This window comes from Strix aluco, chromosome 9 (genome assembly GCF_031877795.1).
Source record: "Strix aluco isolate bStrAlu1 chromosome 9, bStrAlu1.hap1, whole genome shotgun sequence".
Lineage (NCBI taxonomy): Eukaryota > Metazoa > Chordata > Aves > Strigiformes > Strigidae > Strix > Strix aluco.
In genome coordinates, this window is record NC_133939.1 from 2,280,168 (window position 1) to 2,299,019 (window position 18,852).

General features: G+C 45.4%; 1 protein-coding gene across 5 annotated transcripts in view; it reads left to right on the forward strand.

The window, feature by feature from the left end:
- Positions 1-6,731: 6,731 nt before the first annotated feature.
- The window catches only part of FARP2 (FERM, ARH/RhoGEF and pleckstrin domain protein 2), an 82,291-nt gene continuing 70,170 nt past the window's right edge, over positions 6,732-18,852 (forward strand). For 4 of the 5 annotated variants that reach the window (XM_074833335.1, XM_074833337.1, XM_074833334.1 and 1 more), the window contains exons 1-2: positions 6,732-6,795; positions 11,143-11,376. In XM_074833335.1, the coding sequence (XP_074689436.1) occupies positions 11,173-11,376 (204 nt within the window). In that variant the 5' untranslated portion in view covers positions 6,732-6,795; positions 11,143-11,172. Of the gene's footprint in view, positions 6,796-7,508; positions 7,587-11,142; positions 11,377-18,852 lie in introns of all 5 variants that reach the window. The other variant, XM_074833333.1, reaches the window with a different exon arrangement.

Consider the following 18,852-nt stretch of genomic DNA (forward strand, 5'->3'; position numbering starts at 1 on the left):
GCAGCCCCAGGCTGTGCTTGTTTCTGCCTTCCGGCGGCAGTGTGGACTTACACACTCTCTTTCCTGGCACAAACAGCTGGAACAATTTGCTCGGTTTTGGGGGCAGAGTGGGGAATCTAGCAGTTTTCTCCTTTGCCAGCAGTCTACCACTTGGTTGCCTCATTTTTGAAAGTAACTTAAGGTAGCAGAGTTAGTGTTACTGAAAACCTCAGTTTTGTTTCATAGTAAAATAATTGCCATGCTTATCTGTGATTAGTTTTCGTAGATCCTTAATTTCTCTTTTTCTTCTGAAGTACCCTGTCTGTGAAATAGGACTAGGCCTTTTTAACCTTTACATTTAACATACTTTTTTTGAAACATTCTTATTAACTGAGCTTTTGTGTAGTTGTATCGACTAAAGTTTATTGGCGTGTGAAAAAGACATGATCTTTTTTTCTTGTTAGAATTTCAGATTTTGGTGGAGTGGTGGTTTCTGTCTGGTGGTGTCTTGTTTCCCCCCCCCCAAACACTTATGGAAGTTTTTGATGTAGATCTTTGAAGTATCATACAAGTTGTGACTGGATTGAACACTTGTGCAGCTCCTCTGAGGTAACAGATTTTATGGATAGGGAAATTAGATGAACCTCAATAAGCTTTAAAATAATAATAAAAAAAAAGATGGGGGGAACCTTTCTGACATTCCCAGTTGTATGGGGTTTTTTTAGGCCTTGCTGCTTCAGACACACTTGGTTAACCCCACTGTGCAGGTTTTGTTAAGTAAAAAAGAGAAATAAATTGCATAGCTGTGGAGAAGACTGTTTCACATCTGCTTAATGTTTGGGCTGTTACAGTCAAAGAACTAACATCTATTGAAAAATTTTAGGATTAAGTTTAGAGAAGATTTAGGGGAGGTCTAGGGATATTTATGCTCTTCTGCAATATGACAGATTTACCACATGGGGGCAATATGCGATTGGACTGTCTCTTCTTTTAGGGCTACCTATAGATTAAGAAAATAGGTGGCACAGGAGACAGTTTTTGCCTGGACTTTTGTTTCAGCGTTGTGGCTCAGCAGCTTGCAGCTTATGTATGCTCTTGATTTTGTGCTGTTAAATCAGAACTGCTGCTGGCTATAGACTGAACCTTCTGGGTACGAAGGACGTGTTTAGACAAGTACACTAATCAGACTGCAAGAAGTTGCAGAGCAAGTGCCTCTGTGTGTGTGTGTGTGTGTGCGTAGGTATGAATGTATGCTGTGCTTAATTTGTTTGTTGTAATTGCCACTTTCACCGTAAGAGCTAACTAAAAATACAGATACAATTGTGAAAGTCAAAGTAGGTGATTGCAAAAAAGGATTGCATCCGCTAATTTTTTGTTAGCAGAACAGCAGAATTTTCTCCTGTATGTAAGTGCCCATGCTTGTTCTAAAGAATTGGTTAATATTGCCGGTTTAACTCCAGGTCATAGTCTGAGGCTAGTGGACTTTGTGCTTTATAAAGGGCAATGTAATTGCTAGGTAGTATGTGTGTAGAAGGGCTCCTGAAAAATGCCCCAAAAGGGAGCGACTTGAAAGCCTGTGAGAAGTGCTATAGTGTGATTGGGGTGGGGGAGGCAGAAGTAGTTAAGATTGGAAGTGGAACCCCCCCACAAAGCTTACAAATTTCTGTAGCATGGAAATTGGTTTCTCTAGTTGGTTTAGCCAGATGCTGCTAATGATGAGTACTTTTGATGTTCTATCTCTGCCAGTAGAGCGAGGTGCATTCTGCCAGTTTTTGAAGTATCTTCATTCATTACTGCTGAAGAACAGTATTCCTCCTGTGCCTCCAGGTCAATGTTAACAGTAAGTGAACCTGGTGTAAGAGAGTAATTCCAGAAAGTGGTATGTACAGGTATGTCTGTGTTACTCATTCTTTGTGCTGATCATATCTCCAGTGACCCAGCAATTCCTGTTCACCTTGGCTTGAGTCTTTTGCCCTTTACTTATGACAGTCAGTCATATTGACCAAATTCCATAATTTCACTCTCTTTTGTGTTTTCCTACCATCTGGGGTACAAGTTGTCTGTGAGTACAGAACAACACCTGGCTGTAATTGCTGAAATGGGCTTGGTTTTCCCATTTGAGAAGTGGTCTGATGCAATTCTGAGCTGTTAGGTAGAGAACTTGTTTATCACCAGTGAGACAGTTTGAGGAATGATTTGGCAATCCATGTAGGCTCTACTGAGATGTCTGAGTCAATGTGGAAGGCAATCCAGAGGATGGGTTGGTGAGACAGGGCAACTAGTCTGCTTCTGCTGCACAGACAAACATTGCAAACTGCAAAGTCCTTGACTGAGCCCTTCCGGGATGAAACACTTTCAGATCAGGAATATGACCGGGGTAGTCATTAATTGTCATGACAGTCAACCTAAGATGTGAATGTATTTGTGGAAATGAGAATTTTTCCCTTGGTGGACCTCTGAGGTGCTCTACAGGTGGTACTGGGACACCAGGTCCTCAGAGGTGACGGGAAAAAAGTGATCATCCTGTGGAGAAAGCTATCAGCCCTTGCAGTTAGTCCTGATTGACACTAGGCTTAGGTTAACGATGTATACAGCAAATTGTTGAATATCTCCAGGTACTAATTGATGGGAGAATTGTAGTACTGCATGAGCTTGAACCAAAGTAGGACAATGGCAGTGAACTGTGGCATTCAAAGCTCTGTGAACTGCCCCCTGCCTCCAGGGATTCTAGTGCTTCAGTTGGCCTAATGCAGTGAAATCCATGCCAGTTCCTCTGCACATCTCCAGCCTTGGCATGCCTACGCGTGCCGTCATTATAGAGTCCCAGTATAACTTGCTAGAGAAGTGAACTGGTGATGTGCAGCCCAGCTAAAGTGGGGAAGCGTGGCGTACATGGCATAAAACACTGGCTTAAATAATTGTCACTATTTCTATTCTCAGCTATACCTATCTTCTGCTAGACAGAAGGGGAGGCATAATGTAAGCTTTTGGAATGGCTTGCCTTGTTATTATGAGATAGAAGACTCAAAGAAACAACTTCGTAGTATGCATTTGGAAAATATGTGCTACAAAATTATCAATAGGTATAATTTTTCAGTCTGCAGAGTTTCTCTTTGCCATGATGAAGAATTTGAACAGAAAGAGGTTTTCCCAGCTGCTGTTTTTCCTGGTTGGATAAGAAATCTGCTTTGAAGGACTTCCTCCACCCTCACCCAGAGAGTGATTAAAGGAGGGGATGACATCGCACTGTACTAAAAGGGTAATTCTAATTGTCCCACTCAGGCCAAGAGGAGAATATGATGTAGATTAACTGTAATATTAGTTGAGTGAATGAGTTACATCTCATTACCAGTTTTTATCTCACAAGGGTAAAATTGTATTTTGTCCTGACACTGCATCCTTCCAATAGCAACAGCTGACTTCATGTGTAATGACATTATTCTTCTAGCTTTGTGCTTTAAACTTCCTCCTCCTGTAAAGGATTCAAACATAGTGCCTGGACGGTCAGAAAGTTTGCCTTCATGGGAGTTAAGGAAACTCAGAGGTCTTTGTGGATAGCTGTGAAAAAACTACTGCTGATTCCGTGTGTAGTGGGTTAGATAACACACACAGGACTGATCATAGCATCCATTCTCTCTTTTAGGTTTCAAATCCATTTACCAAACACTATGTCTCAAACATGTTTCATGTGTTCTGGTTGCCGAGCATTTTTGTAAACAACGGAGTGTGTAGAACAGAGATTCAGCTTGATAAGGCACTTCCTATTTGTACCCTATTTGGTTGGGAGTAGGAATCGCATCTTCTGTTCATGGGCTATGTTCATGGGCAGGGAGGAGTGTGAAAGTGGGTGGTGACTTCTCTAGCAGGGAAAAGTCACCTGTTCTAGTGACTTGTATGTATGTTACAGTTTTATATATATATAGGGGGCGCCCAAGAAATCCAGAGAGGGGCTTTTTACAAAGGCATGTAGTGACAGGACAAGGGCTTTAAACTGAAAGAGGGCAGATTTAGATTAGATATCAGGAAGAAATTCTTCATGGTGAGGGTGGTGAGGCCCTGGCACAGGTTGCCCAGAGAAGCTGTGGCTGCCCCCTCCCTGGAAGGGTTCAAGGCCAGGTTGGACGGGGCTTTGGGCAACCTGGGCTAGTGGAAGGTGTCCCTGCCCGTGGCAGGGGGGCTGGAACTAGGTGACATCAAGGTCCCCTCCAACCCAAACCATTCTATGATTCTGTGAAAACCTGTTATAGAAAAGTTTTAGCATCTAGGCAGCAATAGCTGCCAGGTACCATCAGTGTGGATGGTATTGCCTGCCCTGAAGAATTGGGAATGCAGGTATGAAAAGGAGAGACTTCTTCAGGCTCGGGTTCACAGCAAGTAAACTATTCTCAGAGGGATACTTGTGCATCCTGCTAAACTCCTCATGCTATGACAGAAAATATTTTTTTTGCCTGTGGTGGGTAGAAAGGCTAGAAATGAGGTGCGTGTAGAAACAGAGGTACTGGGTCTATGGACACTTAAACATGCAGAACCTTCGGTGCCGTTTCGTTAGGGGATTGTTTCAGTGCAGTAAATTACATGTATTTTGTGTGAGCAATAAAAGTTAGCAATATATGGCAGGGTGTTGACACTTCTAAAGATTTTTCTATATCTGTAATTATTGCTTCCTCTCTTTCTTGTCATATGTTGCTTTTAAAGTGATCACGTCAGATTTGTTCTCCAACTTAGCAACAGCTGCTTTTTTGCACAAGAAAATTTTTGTGCTCTTTTTAGATGTTAAAGTCAGTGATTGAAATGAAGATTACTCTGAAGTGTCTGTACTTTAAAGGATGTGAAACTGTATTAGCACTTAAGCTGCAAATAAAACCAACTGCTCCATTTTCATTGCCTATGGAAGTGCAATGCAAATAGTAGGCAAAACAGGATACTGAAACACCCATTTCAGTAATGAAAACACTTCAGTTTATTGGAATCACAATTGTTTTTACAAATGGAGTTATCTAAAATGCTGTGTATAGTTTTGCAACTTGCCTAATTTTTCTGTATGCGTGAGATTCTTCAGCTCCATTTCACTTTTTAAGGAGAAGAAATAATGCGACATTTTTAAAACCTTGTGTCTTTTTTTTTCTTTTTAAGAGATGAGAATGTTGCTCGTCAGGAATTACTCATTAAATTTGTGAGTTGCTTCTTTCTGTGGGTGAGAGTGGCAAAGCTGCTTCAGGCTGAAAGGGCTGTTCTGCATGATTTATGTGTTTTGTTAACATAAAAGTCATATGCTATGCTAATATTTTGTTTTTCAAATTGTGAAAAGGTCAAGTTCTCAGAAACAAGGTGACTCTTTGCATTTCTTGTGCTATTGGCCATCGATCCTTTCCTAGAGAAATCCAAGTATTTCTCTCATTTCTGTTGGTTCTCTCTTGAAGAGCAGAGTAACGAGATGTGGTCCCTCCGGGAGGCCAGGGGGTTTGTCAAAGGCAGTCCTTTTCAGGAAGCGCTCTTTTCCCGGCTTCCCTGTTATCAGTTAGCCTCGACATCTGCTTTTGAGCAGACTCAGAATCTGGAGGGTGTGAAGGTCCATTCCAGGCAGAGCTCTCTTCATCCTGCACTGACTTTCCTACAGCCTTCGGTTCCTGTCTGTGTTACTGAGGGGCAGGCTTGCTCCTTGGGGAGCAAAGAGGAGGAGGATGTTCTGATGGTCTTCAGCCCCTTTGGCCGTCAGCCGTGCCTGATGTACACGGGTGCAGCAGCTGTGGCTTCTCTCCCACTCTGTAGTGCTGTGACTCTTTCTATCCCCATTTAAAATTTGTCTGTTCATGAAAAAGAATGTTAACTAAACAAAGACCTGCAATCTTAGGAAGTTTTCTTGCAGAGGGGTTGTTGGGCGTTGGAATGGGCTGCCCAGGGCAGGGGGGGAGTCCCCATCCCTGGAGGGGTTGAAGAGTCGGGTTGACCCAGCGCTGAGGGATCTGGTGGAGTTGGGAACGGTCAGGGTGAGGTTCATGGTTGGACTGGAGGAGCTTCAAGGGCTTTTCCAACCGAGATGATTCTGTGATGTTCATTATTCACAGCAAAACATGTGAGGTTTGTTGCCTGTATCTTAGTGACTGGTTCATGGAATGGTGTCCCCCAGAGCAGCATTCAGCTCTGCGGTGGGGATTTGTCTGTGTCCGGCACCCCGAGAGCGCCCTGCCGGCTCGGGGGGGGTTCGCGCGGCTCTGTCCTTCGCTGGTTCTTTTTTTGGGGTGGGGGTGAGGATCCGCCTCCCTGGTGAGCCAACGGCCCTTCGGCTCTGGCAGGAAAGGATTTGGCGTAGAGTCTTTTACAGCTTCCAACTCCCAGCGCCCTCCTCATGCGGGAAAAATACACTTTGCGTTTTACTATTTTTTTTTTTTAAATAATCCTTAGAGCTTGGCAGAAGGAATTCGTTTGCCGGGAAGAGAAGGCCGCGGCAGCCCCGCGTGACGGAGCGGGAGGAGCACGAGATGCTCCAAGGCGCGGAGCGGTCTCTCGGTGCTCCCCTGGGAATCCCACACCCCCGGCGCGGCTCCTCCGCCGGTGCCAGCGCTGCCCGGGGCACCCGCCTGGCGCGGAGCCCGGCCCTGCCCCGCTCCCGCCGCCCCGGGCTCCCCCTCACCGGGCCGGGCCACCGCCCCCTGCGCGCGGCCCCGCCCCCGCCCGCGGCCGGCCAATGGCGGCGCGCGGCGGGCGGGCCGGGGCGGGGCCGGCGCGGGGCCCGTGCGCGCGGGCTGCGCGGAGCCGGGGCGGCGGCGGCGGCGGCGGCGGGAGGGCGCCCGGCGCGGCCCGCGGCGCTGAGCTGAGGTGAGGCGCGGCGTTCCCCGCGGGCCGGGGGAAGCGGGCGGCGGGGCGGGAGCTGAGGGAGACCCCCCCCTCCCCGGGCGGGCCCTGGGACGGGGCTGCCGGCGAGCGGCGCCCCAGGCCGGCGGCGCGGCGCGGCTCGGCCCGCCTGCGCGTCGGGAGCTTCCGCCGCCCGCGGCCGCCGTCGTGCGCCGCGGCTCCGGGCGGAGCTTTGGTGTGGGAGCCCGGCCTGGCCGGTGCTGCAGGAGCGGTCGCGGTCCTCGCCTCTCCAGCGCTGAGGTTGCGGGGCTCTGGCTGGTGGGGGGGCTCGGGAGCGCCTTCCCTCAGCGTGCTGCCGGGGGCCGGGCCTGGGCGGCTTCGCCCCCGCTCGGACTGGGAGTGTTGGGCACCTGCGCCCCGGCCCATCCCCTCCCCATCCGCCTCCCCGCGAGGGACCCCCCTGGAGCTCGCCGGGGGTGCGAGGGAGTGGTGCTGCACCAGCCGGGAGAAGCGCTCCTGAAGCCCCGCTCCTCGGGCAGGGACCAGCTGAGGTCCGTGTCCACCCTCCCTGCGCCTCCGTCTCCGTGTGGTCTCCAGCACACGGTGCTGCCGGCCGCCGCCGAGAGCCCCCAGACCCCTGCCGTGCTTGTGGCGAGGGATGCGGGTTGTAACAGGAGCGGGAGGGGTCTCTCTGGTGTAGCGGGGGCACTCGTAGTCTTCCTCTCTCTTTGTTGCAGTTGTTGGATTCCTGATGCATCAGTTGGTGCCAGCTTGGTGTAGTGATGTTAACGGGTTGCTATTGCCTAGTGACAAAGGTAAAAGGGGAAGGTTTGCTTCTGGAGGGCTGAAGGAGCCTGGTTTGAGAGCTCCTGCTCAGAGCGCTTCCTTGCTGCTGCCTGTCAGCCGCCACCTCACGCAGGTGGTGGGGATCCCTCCCCACGGAAGGCAGGGATCACCGCTCACGCTGGGGAGCTGGGACTGGTGTTACTCCAGACCAACCCTCTGCAGAGGCGAGGGATGATGGTGTGTTGTGGTGACTCTCTCACTGACCAAAAGATACCGTACTCAGAGGAGTTCTTTTGAAATCCCTTGGTATCTTGCACCGGCATATCCTCGGGTATAAGCTGCCTCTCTAGATTTGCCGCTAGCTGAAATACTCGCTCTTGCTTCTGAACAATAGTTTTTTCCATGTAGAAGATAAAATTCATTGTCACTTTGAAGCTATTTCAGAAAGGCAACAAAAAGTACATAGCTACCTAAATTTTCTAAGTTTTGTTCCATCTGCTCCTCCACTTGGGGCTGATAGCAACGGTTGTTCTGTCACTGTGCTTCAGGGAGCTGATTTAGCTTTGATGCCTGGTTCGGTCCCAGTTTGTAGGAAATTACCAAGATAAGCACTCAATGCAAAGAAGTTTGGGGGGCTGAATGCAGGGAAGATTTTTTTTTTTTTTCTTAGAACCGCTAATATTGCAGCAACACTGCGTTTTAGTTTTGCGTTGGTGAGGAGTAAATGAGACCTCAGGGCTCGCCCTGGGGTGGGAGGCTCTCAGAGCTGTTGGATGCTTTCTCTGCTCTGCCTACAGAGCCTCTCCTTCTTCCTGGTTCTTGCAGCCTGTGTCAGGCTTCACTCTTTCATTTTCCTCTGCCTTTCATTTAGTTAGCCCCTTTAACTGAAACGCTTCCTAAATCATGGCACAATGGTTTTTGTTAAGAAATGTCGTATGTAGTCAGCTTACACGATAGGTAACTCAGTTGGTAGATAGTGCTCGGCTTGGTTAACACTCCTCACACTTTTGATTTTTCAGGCAGTCGGAGCAGGCCAGGCTAGTTGGGGATTTTTAATAATTGTAACGGCATTAGTAGCGTGCACTGGGGGGAACTGGATGTGGTGTGGGGAGATGCTCGTAGCTGCCACACAGTGGGCAGGGCACTGCTTTTCTAGGGAAGCGTGCCTTGCTTCTGCACATTGTTTTCTGCCCAGGTGTTTTGTTAGACCTTAAAAAACTGAATATGTGCTGGCTGGGGACTAGTCTAGGGGTAAATATTTTTAGGAGTGTGTCATCAGCAAGGCGCGAGGCCAAGCCCCGTTGAGTTCACTTTTCCTGTTAACACCTGTGAGGAAGGACTTTGACATCTGCAGTTTCTGTTTGACGTGACTTTGGTCTCTCCTGGCTGGTAACCAAGGCCAGTAAAAGTACCCAGGAGCTCCTCGTTTAGTCTGGAGCTGGGTGACCTGCCTGCCTTGCCTGCAGGAGCCAGCTGGCTTCAGCTGGAGGGGAGGCTGCCGAAGCCTCTTCTGTGGGGCTGCTCTGAGCACTGCCTCCTCGGCTATCACCACTCAAGTCTTTTTCCTTCTGAGTAGCTGCAGTGTCTGTCCCTTCCAGTAGCAGTTTATTCAGAATGAGATGAACATGTTCATGGAATGCTAGTTTTAAGAGCGCTTGTCTAATAGATTGCCTCATGAGGAGTGTAACTGATTCTGGGCAACTTCAGTTGCTTGTAAACTTTTGAATGGCAGTAGCAAAATCTTACCACGCCGTTAAGTGATAAGGGACACGGTATCAAGGGGTTATAGATGGCACTGAGCTATGGTTGCTCTTCAGATTAGCAGTTAGAGGTGTAACCTGGGCAGATGTCTCTGCTGATTTTTGCTGTTGTGGTGGTTTTAAAGTTTGTGACCTAAAAGTTTTTCTCCTTGGCTGTGTGGCCACACAAACTGGGAAGTTCAGTGAAAGGATACACACAATACTTTCTGATACAAGATACTTTCTGCTAATTTGTCACCTAAAACCTGTAGATGGGGCACTGGGCAGTGTACGCACGCTTTTAAGGTTGAGATAATATTTCTCATGCTTTCTCATCACGAGTCTCATCAGCAGGGAGGCTGGAGGTGTCTCTGCGGTGGTCTCAAGCTGTGCTGCTCGGGGCAGGGCTCTGCAGCGCTCACAAGGGCTCTGAGAGATCGCTAAGCAAACAAGCCTTGCGGTTGGTGTAATGAAGTAGGAGGCATCTGTCTCCTCTCCTGTGACAAGTTTATCTGTACAGGGGTCTGCAAGCATGAAAATAAAAGTCAGGAAGATGTTTGACCAATCTCAGTGCGTGCAAGGATTACAACCTAACCCCTCCCACTAATTTTTAGCAACATGCAAGGCCGGCTCCATTTCAGTCCACAGAGCAGGCTGCCTACCTACTCAAAGCGCAGAGAGACAAAGGAATGTTTTCATCATCTGCCTGTCTCCTTTTTAGACAAAACACGTTTATTACAAAACAATAATCTAACACTTCACTGAATTTTTTTGTAGTGTGGTGGCCATGCGAAGGCTGTCCCAGCGTCAGTATCCACATACTTTCAATTGTTCAGACATAGCGTGGTATTTGGGAAATGCGACCAAAAGCACCCAGGAGCCTATCTGTTTCCATGCGTGCGTTCCTGCAGAGCGCCTTGCACGTTGTTGCCAAATACTTCATGCCAGCAGTGACCGTGGGGCAGTGGTTTTGTTGGGCACGGCGCATCCTGAGCGTGTGCCTTGCGTTCCCGTAGACCCTGCTGCAATCCCCCTGCGAATGCTGCCGCTGCTCCCGTGCTGCGGGAGAGCCGGGGAGAGGCACGCGGATTTCTTTCCCCGTGTCAGATTAAACATTTGCTCCTGAACAACTGCCACCAAACCATGAAAGTAAGGATCGTGATGTAGGAGAGTCAGCCTACTTGAACTAATGTAAATTTTTGTAATTCAGATTTTGGCCCACTGACTTAATCTGGGTGTACAGCACAGGTTTGCTAATAAAGTGCAGAGCTGTTATCTGCAGCAGAAATCTGTGCTGTGAAGGTTCTGAGCGCCCAGCATTGGTTGGAGTAGTTACGGTTTTGCGTGAGTCATCATTCTGAGGGATGAAGAAAGTTAATTGTTGCTGTTATCTTGGGTGTGGTCTGACACTGTAGCAAAGTCAAAGGGACAGCTCGGTACTGGTGAAAGGCAGAGTCCTGCCGGGCCCTCCACTGCCTGCTCCAGGTGGATTTTCTTGTGCTGTCAGCAGCGCTCATGCTGTGGTGACCTGGTTTAGGGAGCTAAATTGGCAGAAAAATTAACTGGAACTTAAAATGTCAGTGTGTATGGAGGGTGGAGGGCACAGATTTGACTATCTTATTTCCTAACCACGTTTTGGAATAGTTATTTTTTTGGCCACTTATTTTTCTTCCCAGCGGCTGGATTTCTGACCAGAGTTTCATCAACTTTGTTACTGGTTTTGATAGCGGGATGAAGAGCATTAAATAAGGACTTTGTGCATGACTGTGCTTCGGTGGGTGGCATTTTCATACACAATATTGGTGAAAAACTATCTTTCAAGCTGTAATCCTCTATTTTCTTCCAGGCTTCTTTAGACTCTGCTTGCTGTTGAAAGATGGGAGAGATAGAAGGCACTTACAGAGTCCTGCAGACTCCTGGCTCTCGTCTGGGTGTCCAGAAAACCGTGGGAGTGAGTACCTTGGAGTCAGGACAGAACGTCTCTACTGCAATGGCACCATCGCCTGCCAAAACGCATGAGCGGGACCTACCGATCAAAATAAGGATGTTGGACAACACGGTGGAAGTACTTGACATTGAGGTAAGAGAGGTTTAAACCTGATTTCAAGTACACTTAGCTTCCAATAATGTAAAGCTCACAGGATGGGCTGCTGTACAGAGCTGGCATGTTTTGAGGCATTATCTGAATAAAGATTCCTGTAGGGACTTTACCTACTTATAAGTAGTTAAATCGGTAGCACATCTTGTTTTTTAAAATCTTTTAAGTATAGCAGATGTTTTTGTGTTTGCAACAGACTTTAAATACAAGCACGTACTGTAACAAGAAGCTTTAACTGTTATTTGCCTTGGGGGGACACCAACTATCTTCTGCCAAACTGTTCTTGCTTTTTGAGCCACATGCAGCTTTGTCGATTTGGTAGCTGGGAGAGCTTTTTTTAGTTGCTACTTTTTATTAATTATTTTAATGGTTCATATCTTCTTCAAGTAAACTTGCTCCTGTTTGAAAATTTTTGCTTGTTGCCACACTTTGGGAGGTAGCAATGGTTCTGAAAATTTGTATTTAAAAGTATGCTTGCTTAGCAATTGAGGAAGTCTGCCTTAAGAAATACAAACTGTGCTCAAATTGGGGTAGTTCTGTTTTTAAACAATCAAAAATTTTTGTTCATGTTCTTGTTTCATTCTCAGCATTAACCTGAGACTTTAATTTTCGCTTGCCTAAAGATCTGGTGTTAGAAAACAGCTCTGTTCTGGTGAAGATAATCAACCATCAGATATTCTACATTAGCACCTCAAACATGAAATATGTTGGGTTTTTAAATTTTTTTTTTTTTGGTGAAGTGTGAGGCTGTGTCTGTGTCCTCCCACCTGAGGACACAGAGGGTATAGCAAACCCATCCACCCCTCATTTACTTCATAGAACACAAAAGCCTTTTTTTTCCTTTTTTTTTTTAATGTTAGAATATTTTTTAAAAGATCTGCTGACTTTCGCTCCTTTGAAGTGTGATTTTTTTTTTTTAATTTTTTTTTTAAGCGGGTGTAGACATTGCTGCTTTTGTGTTTTGATTCAAAAAAGAAGAAAAAAAATAACCCACAAGCAACCCCCCCCACGCTGTAATTCTGAAAATCGGTGCAAGCTGTTAAAATCAAGAAAGAATTTATAACTCCTAGTTCCTGCTTTCTTACATGAAGTCAGTGACTAGAAACCTCCTGTACATTGCCATAGATGCTTTCCTTCTCTTCCTTGTCATATCTGTACCACCTCTGCCTGCTCTTCTCATGCAAATCTTCCACTTTCCTCAGTAACCTTACCCTTTTCATCTTATTTTATAACTCTATACCTTTATAGCTTCTGTGCTATAACTTCTCTGTAACTTTATAGCTTCTCTGCTGTTCTCTGACCTCTGAGCACCCTCCCTCAGTTCCCCTCACTTCTTGTCTCTGCTCGGTACGGTTCACTACTTTTGCAATACCTTGTTTTTTGAAACTGTCTTGACCTGGTTCTCCTTTGCCTGCTGGAACAGTCTTGCCTGTATATCCTTCCAGTTATCTTCATTGCTCTCTGGCTTCCACTGCAGGTCCAGTTTACCTCCATCCTTAACCCATTGTCTTATCCTACAGCACTTTGTTGTTAGTCTTTGAATGCAAATTCAGCTGTGGCTCAGTTCTTTACGATGTGTCAACTTGGCTGTCAGCTCTAAATAAAATCAGCCTTTGCCTGGTGAAACTTGGTTTTGAAATTTGTGTCAACATCAGGCTTCACATGTAAAAAACATGAATTCCTCACTCACACTGTTGTTTTGGTCACTGTGAGTCATACTCCAGTCTCACCTGTCTGACCAATAATGTAGTTTCTATTCACCTCCTGATTCCTTCATTTCCTTTAGCGAGCTGTCTCCTGCAGGTGTGCTGTACACTCTCTAGGATGATACTGTTCAAGTAAACAGCTAAAACTCATCCCATTCAGGACTACCTCACTTCACACCTTCTCCTTAGCTTTAGCCTCTCCAGTCTTGCTGCGTATGTGCCTGTTTTGTGTGTTGCAGTAAGAGTCAACCTGCTCAGTCGTTGTTCCTAGCAGCTGCTACTGCCTGACCATTTTTTGCATCCTTCTACTGGCTCCCTCTCTTTGTACCTTCAAATGTAGGTTGCTTATCTCTGCTTTCAGGGTCCTGCCTGTAGTCTCCTGCAAGAAGGTACTTGGCTCTGTCCCTTAACTGGACCACAGTGCAGTACCCTTGTTGTTGTTGTTGCTGTTTTTACCCATCACAATGAGAGGCTTCCCATAATTAGGAACTATCTTACTTTTCATTTTTACCTGGAAAGCTCTCTATGGTTATGACATCCACAGAAACACCCCAATCTGGGCAACTAGCATGCTCAGGCTGTATTTAATATCACACTATTCTTCGTTACGAGGTCAGCTGGAACTGAACAACTTAGAAGCTTTTGCCTGATGTGAGCGGTTAGAAGAAGGGGTCATCCTTTGTTCATCTGTAGAGCATCAAGCACAAAAAAGTCCAGAGTCAGCAAGTGTAGCATTAGAGTCCTACTAATACACTGCCTACATCGCCTTTCATTTTTGTCTAAATGAGGTAGCAAATGATAGCAGACAGGGATGAGGTACTAAATGTAACCCTCTGCCTCCTAATTTGTTCGGAGGGCTGGTGGGATAGCAGTAACTGTTGGCTGCTGTTTGTGATGGCAAACTGAAATTTTTCACTTGCGGTTTGAGGGCAAAAATTAAGAAAAGTCAGCCACATTTGCTGAATAGGTGGTGTGAGCTAGCACAGATTTTTTTTTTTTTTTTTTTTTTTTGTAAAAAAGCAGTGAGAGAAATTCATGATTAAGCAGCTGTCCTAGAGGGATTGAGGCTCTGATTGTAGTGCTGCTTGCCCACTCCTCTTTGCTTTTGCAATAATTTTCACTGGGTGTGGAAACGAGAGGTGGTGTTGTCTTCATTACCTGCTTCATAGGGTGCTTGTTTATTGATTCAGGTCAGCAATAATTTTTCAGTGTGGTGGGACACCGAGGCCTTTCTCACAGGTGCTGTTGGCATTGCATTCTAATGGAGGCGTAGCTTATGGCAAAAGGTGGGAAGAAAATAATTTTCTCTTCTGCCTTTAAGAACTATGTCAAATAACTTTTTATTGAGAGAAGTAGTGTGTCAGTGGGAGAGACTGACTAGGCACAGTGGTCAGCTTCTGGAGAGGGGCCTTCTCTTTGCAGCGCAGTAGGGAAGCTGCTGCAGGAGCCCTGTGTACTGCCTTGCTTGTGAAGCTGTCTGAAATGAGCCACATCAGCAATTTTAACCGTACGGGATAAACAGGGTAGCCACAATAATGATTTAATCCATGAGGCTTTTCCTTGTTATCCCCTCCTTTCTCCAAGATGTGTTTAGAACACTTGCTTCTTCCCTGGCAGGTGTTTGTAGATAGTCTCGTTTGGTAGCTCTTCCCCATTGCTTGGGTTTTTTAACTCGCCAAAGAGCAAGAAAAGGGACTGACAGTAGCATAACAGATGGGATGAGAACAAAACAGGAAAGGACAGCCTTTCCTTCATGTTATTGTTGTATCTAGAACAGTGTGTTAAAAGTTCAATAAAGCTACATTCCACTGCCTTTTGTCTAAAATCCACTGTCTCTGTCCACTCTCACCATCTGTACTGCAAGGTTTTCTTTCAAACTATGAATTCTGTTAATAAGTAAGAGGGAGCTATTCTTTAAAGTACGCTGAGGGAGAGCTCTTCTCTGGGAAATCTGTTTTGGATGTTAGGGAATGGAGAAATGCTCAGATGTTTTCTAGAATTTAAAAACCTGAAAATTTTGTATTTATGGTTTCTCCTCTCCCTCCCAAAACAGAGAAGAGAATGAAACATGTCCATCCAGAGCTAGGCTCCAATATTAATTATTTTCCTGAGTTGTGTGTTTTTTTCCCTTTTTATGGCCAGCTTGTTTAGTCAGTAAAAATCTTGCATGTGCCGTATCATGGGGTACCTGTCTTCTTCCCTCCAAGCTAAGTCTGCCCAAATTGATAGTTTTCCAGACTACTAGATGAATGATTGGAAAATTCAATGTAATTTGGACTGCGGGTACATTTCAAAGTAATTCCAGTATTACAGTAGAATTTCTGCCGGCTTTCCTGATTTTTCTTAAGAGATTAAGCTTGTAGGCCTTTGATCAGCGTAAAAATATGGCAGACTCTTAAGTAGAAGGGCCTGGACTGGGTTTAATTCACCAAAATGACCACTTGGTGTGATTATACTTGTCTGATGCTGGTTATGAAAGACAACAAAATGTGCTGCAACGAAGGACGACTTAGGCTATAGGAGTTTAGGGTGCAAGAAGTTGTGATTTATTCTTGCTGAAAGCTTTTGTGTTGATTTGTGGTAGAGTTGGAAGAGCAGTGTGTTACAGCAACAGACCTACAGGCTGTCGAAGACAATACAGCATGTGTGCCTGGGTTAGAGGAAACAAGGGGTCTTTTTGCACGGCATAGTTGGAAGGAGAGCGGTACTGATGGTAGGTGAGAGTCTGGTGCTGTCTTAGAATCTCAGTAAGTGAAATATCAGGTTCAGTCAACAAGAAAGCTGTCATGTCCTCCAGCTGCTTTCTCCGATGCAATACTTTACTGAGGGTCTGTAGACAGGCAGACTGTAAGGTCTGCCTCTGACCCAGTTTTGTCTTTGTGCTAGCCTGTAAGACATTTAATGGCATTGCTGCCCTAATGTGGTGTTTAATATTTGGTCTATATGTTGTTCCTTCTGTAGGAAATACACGTGCATTTCTTAGTGAATTACACTCTATACTATGAGCAAGTGCCCTGGAAAAAGTTTAGATTTTTATGCTTCAACTTTACCAAACTCTCTCTGGGGAGAACTTGGTACCTCTTCAACTGTGTGTACTACTTCTTCTCATTCTGCTTGAACGTAAAATAAAATTCGGGAGTGAGAAGTGTTTACATGTTATATTGTAGTTGAATTTGTCTCTGTTTTCACCTACTGGAGAATTAATTCTGTAGAACTGTAATAGCCATCATAAAATCATAGCACAGTTCTTAGCGCTCAGCGAAACCAGGTGGGTCTGCCTGCCTCAATGGGAAAACTTAAACTGGAATTTTTTCTTTCATGTTGTTCTTTGTCGGATTCTTTGAGTGCACAATTCTGTTCATTCTTTTTTAAATGTAATTAACTTGCTTCTCGATAAAACATGTTAATAGTAAGAGTTAGCTTTATGTCGGTATGAATTTCAACTAACTTGTGCTGGGATTTTGGTTTTGTCCTTCAGTCTTACCATGTTCAGAAGTTGTTCTGTGGGTCAGGCCCTTGCAAGTGTTCTCATGCCTTGGAGCGTGAAGCTGGGCCTGAGGAAAATGCTTTTTCATTTTGTTGGGATTTTTCCTATCTTCGGTATTTCTACCAGGCCCGTTCTTTCCTTGTGCATGACTCAGTTTCTTGAAGGTGGTTGTATCTTTTCTCATTTTCTTACCAAGTACGTGAAAGATGGAGCATGTTCCTTATCCCTGTGGCACTGTGCGATGTGTCCCTCTCCTCCTGACGCTGGTGAGGATCAGGGAGGGACATGCTTGACTCCACTGCTCTTCATAAGAACAGGCTAGTCAAAGAAGATGACAGTTTTTTCCTCCTGTATTTTCTTATTAGGTATTGTCCTCTCACTGCTCATGTCTATTTTGGAGTTTACTGATGTACCCTGTGAAACTTGCTAATATATTAGTACAAAATTTAAGTGGCTTGTCTATACTAAGTTGAGAACAGCTACTTGATGATTACTCAGTCTGGTAGTGATACTGTCTTTGCTGGCCACCTATATGACTCTTCCTTGGTTTATTTAAATTTACAAATTGCATTATTAAAAGTGCAAAATTCCTTTCTATCCGTATGTTTAGAATAGAATAGAATAACTGTGTTTATTTACTCTGCTCTCTGTGCAGTTTGCCACATCTGTAATTGAAAAGGTGCCATGAGAACGGCACCTCCTCAGATGTCTGTTGTTTCCGACCAGCCATCGGGGCCCATGGCCAGGACTTGCTGCAGTTGGGGGCCCTGAAATCAGGAGCTGGGCTGGGACCGCGGGAGGCTTTTGGGGTGGTGGAAGAAGCAGTCGGACAGCTTGTACGTACCTTGTGCCTTCCCACGGTTTGGAAAGAGTGTTCTCAGCTCGTGCACACTGAAAAATGCTGCTTATCAGTAACTGCTAACGGTAGCGTTAGTACCCTGAAGAGCTTCGTTGGGGCTGAAGCAGAAATTATACAGCTTAAAATGCTGTTAGTGAGCAGTTTTAAGAAATATGCATCTGTTAAAAATAGAGAGTGTGCCGTGGGCGCTGAAGAACACTCACTCTGAAATTACCTTTCAGAGAGGCTGTCCCTGCTGCGTGCCGTGGCGAACCCTGAGCACATCGCTGGCGTGACGGCACTGCGGCTTCTCCAGCAGGACGGGGTGGCCTGCACCGGCCCTCCGGCAGAGCCAGGCTCTGGCACCAGCTGCCCTCCCGCTTCTTCCTTGTTTTCCCTTCGCCTGCTTAGACCTTCCTTTCATAAAGGCTTCTTTCCCCTCTGTGCTGTAAAAGTATTAACAGCTTAAATACGTGGGAAGTGGGAGGACAGGCTGCTTCTGAATCCTATTAAGAGCTATGCTGAAGGAATCGAGATGCTGTGTTAGTCAGCTCGGTGTTTTTCTTCCCTGGCCAGGAAGAAATAGTCAAAATTCCAGAAAGAATCATAGCCAGATGTTTGTCATTGCTTTGGTTTGACTCTCCTAAATATGGCAAATAAGCTGCCTTAGGACTTATTTTTGTCTGACCTCAGAAGAGAAAGTTAGTAATTCACTATTTAAAATTTGAAGCTATTATAGGGTTTAAAAAGAAAGTAATTGAAGCTTTGCAATTTGTGTACTGTTTGATTCTACTATATAATTTTTAGACCTGTTATTTTGTGTTTGGGGGGATTGATTTTTTTGATGCTATGTAGGAATGTGGTATTGGGTGGGGAAAGGTAAAGCCACAGCCATTTTACTGACAGACACTTGGTGTGTGTTTGGGGTTTTTTTAAGGGAAGATATAAACTTAAATTGTATTATAAAAACAATTTACTACTTTGCAGTTTTCTTGACATTAGGTGTCCCATTATGTGAAAAGAAAATTGGGTTACACTACAGCAAAGGAGAAGCAATCTGAATATTCCTGTACGAAAAGTCTATTCTATGCTCATATTGTAACTTAAACCACAGATACCGTTTAGTAAAATGGTGATCACAGTCTTTGACACATGAATGTAATGTTCATAACTTTGTATGGCTGTGATATTCCATAGCGAGTGCATAGATTAAAAATTTCTCTTGAATGGGTTCAGAAGAGTGAATTGAGGAACAGCGAGAGCCACATTAACTTAGTCTAACACCGAGTTGGTGTAAAGCTGAACTCTCTTCAAGCTCTCTTTAATTTATGGTAAACGTACTGAGAACTTTCTGCCTCTAATTGTTCTGTCTGTATGAGATCTGATAAAGTAATCCAATGTATAACATCATGGTCCTGGCATACATG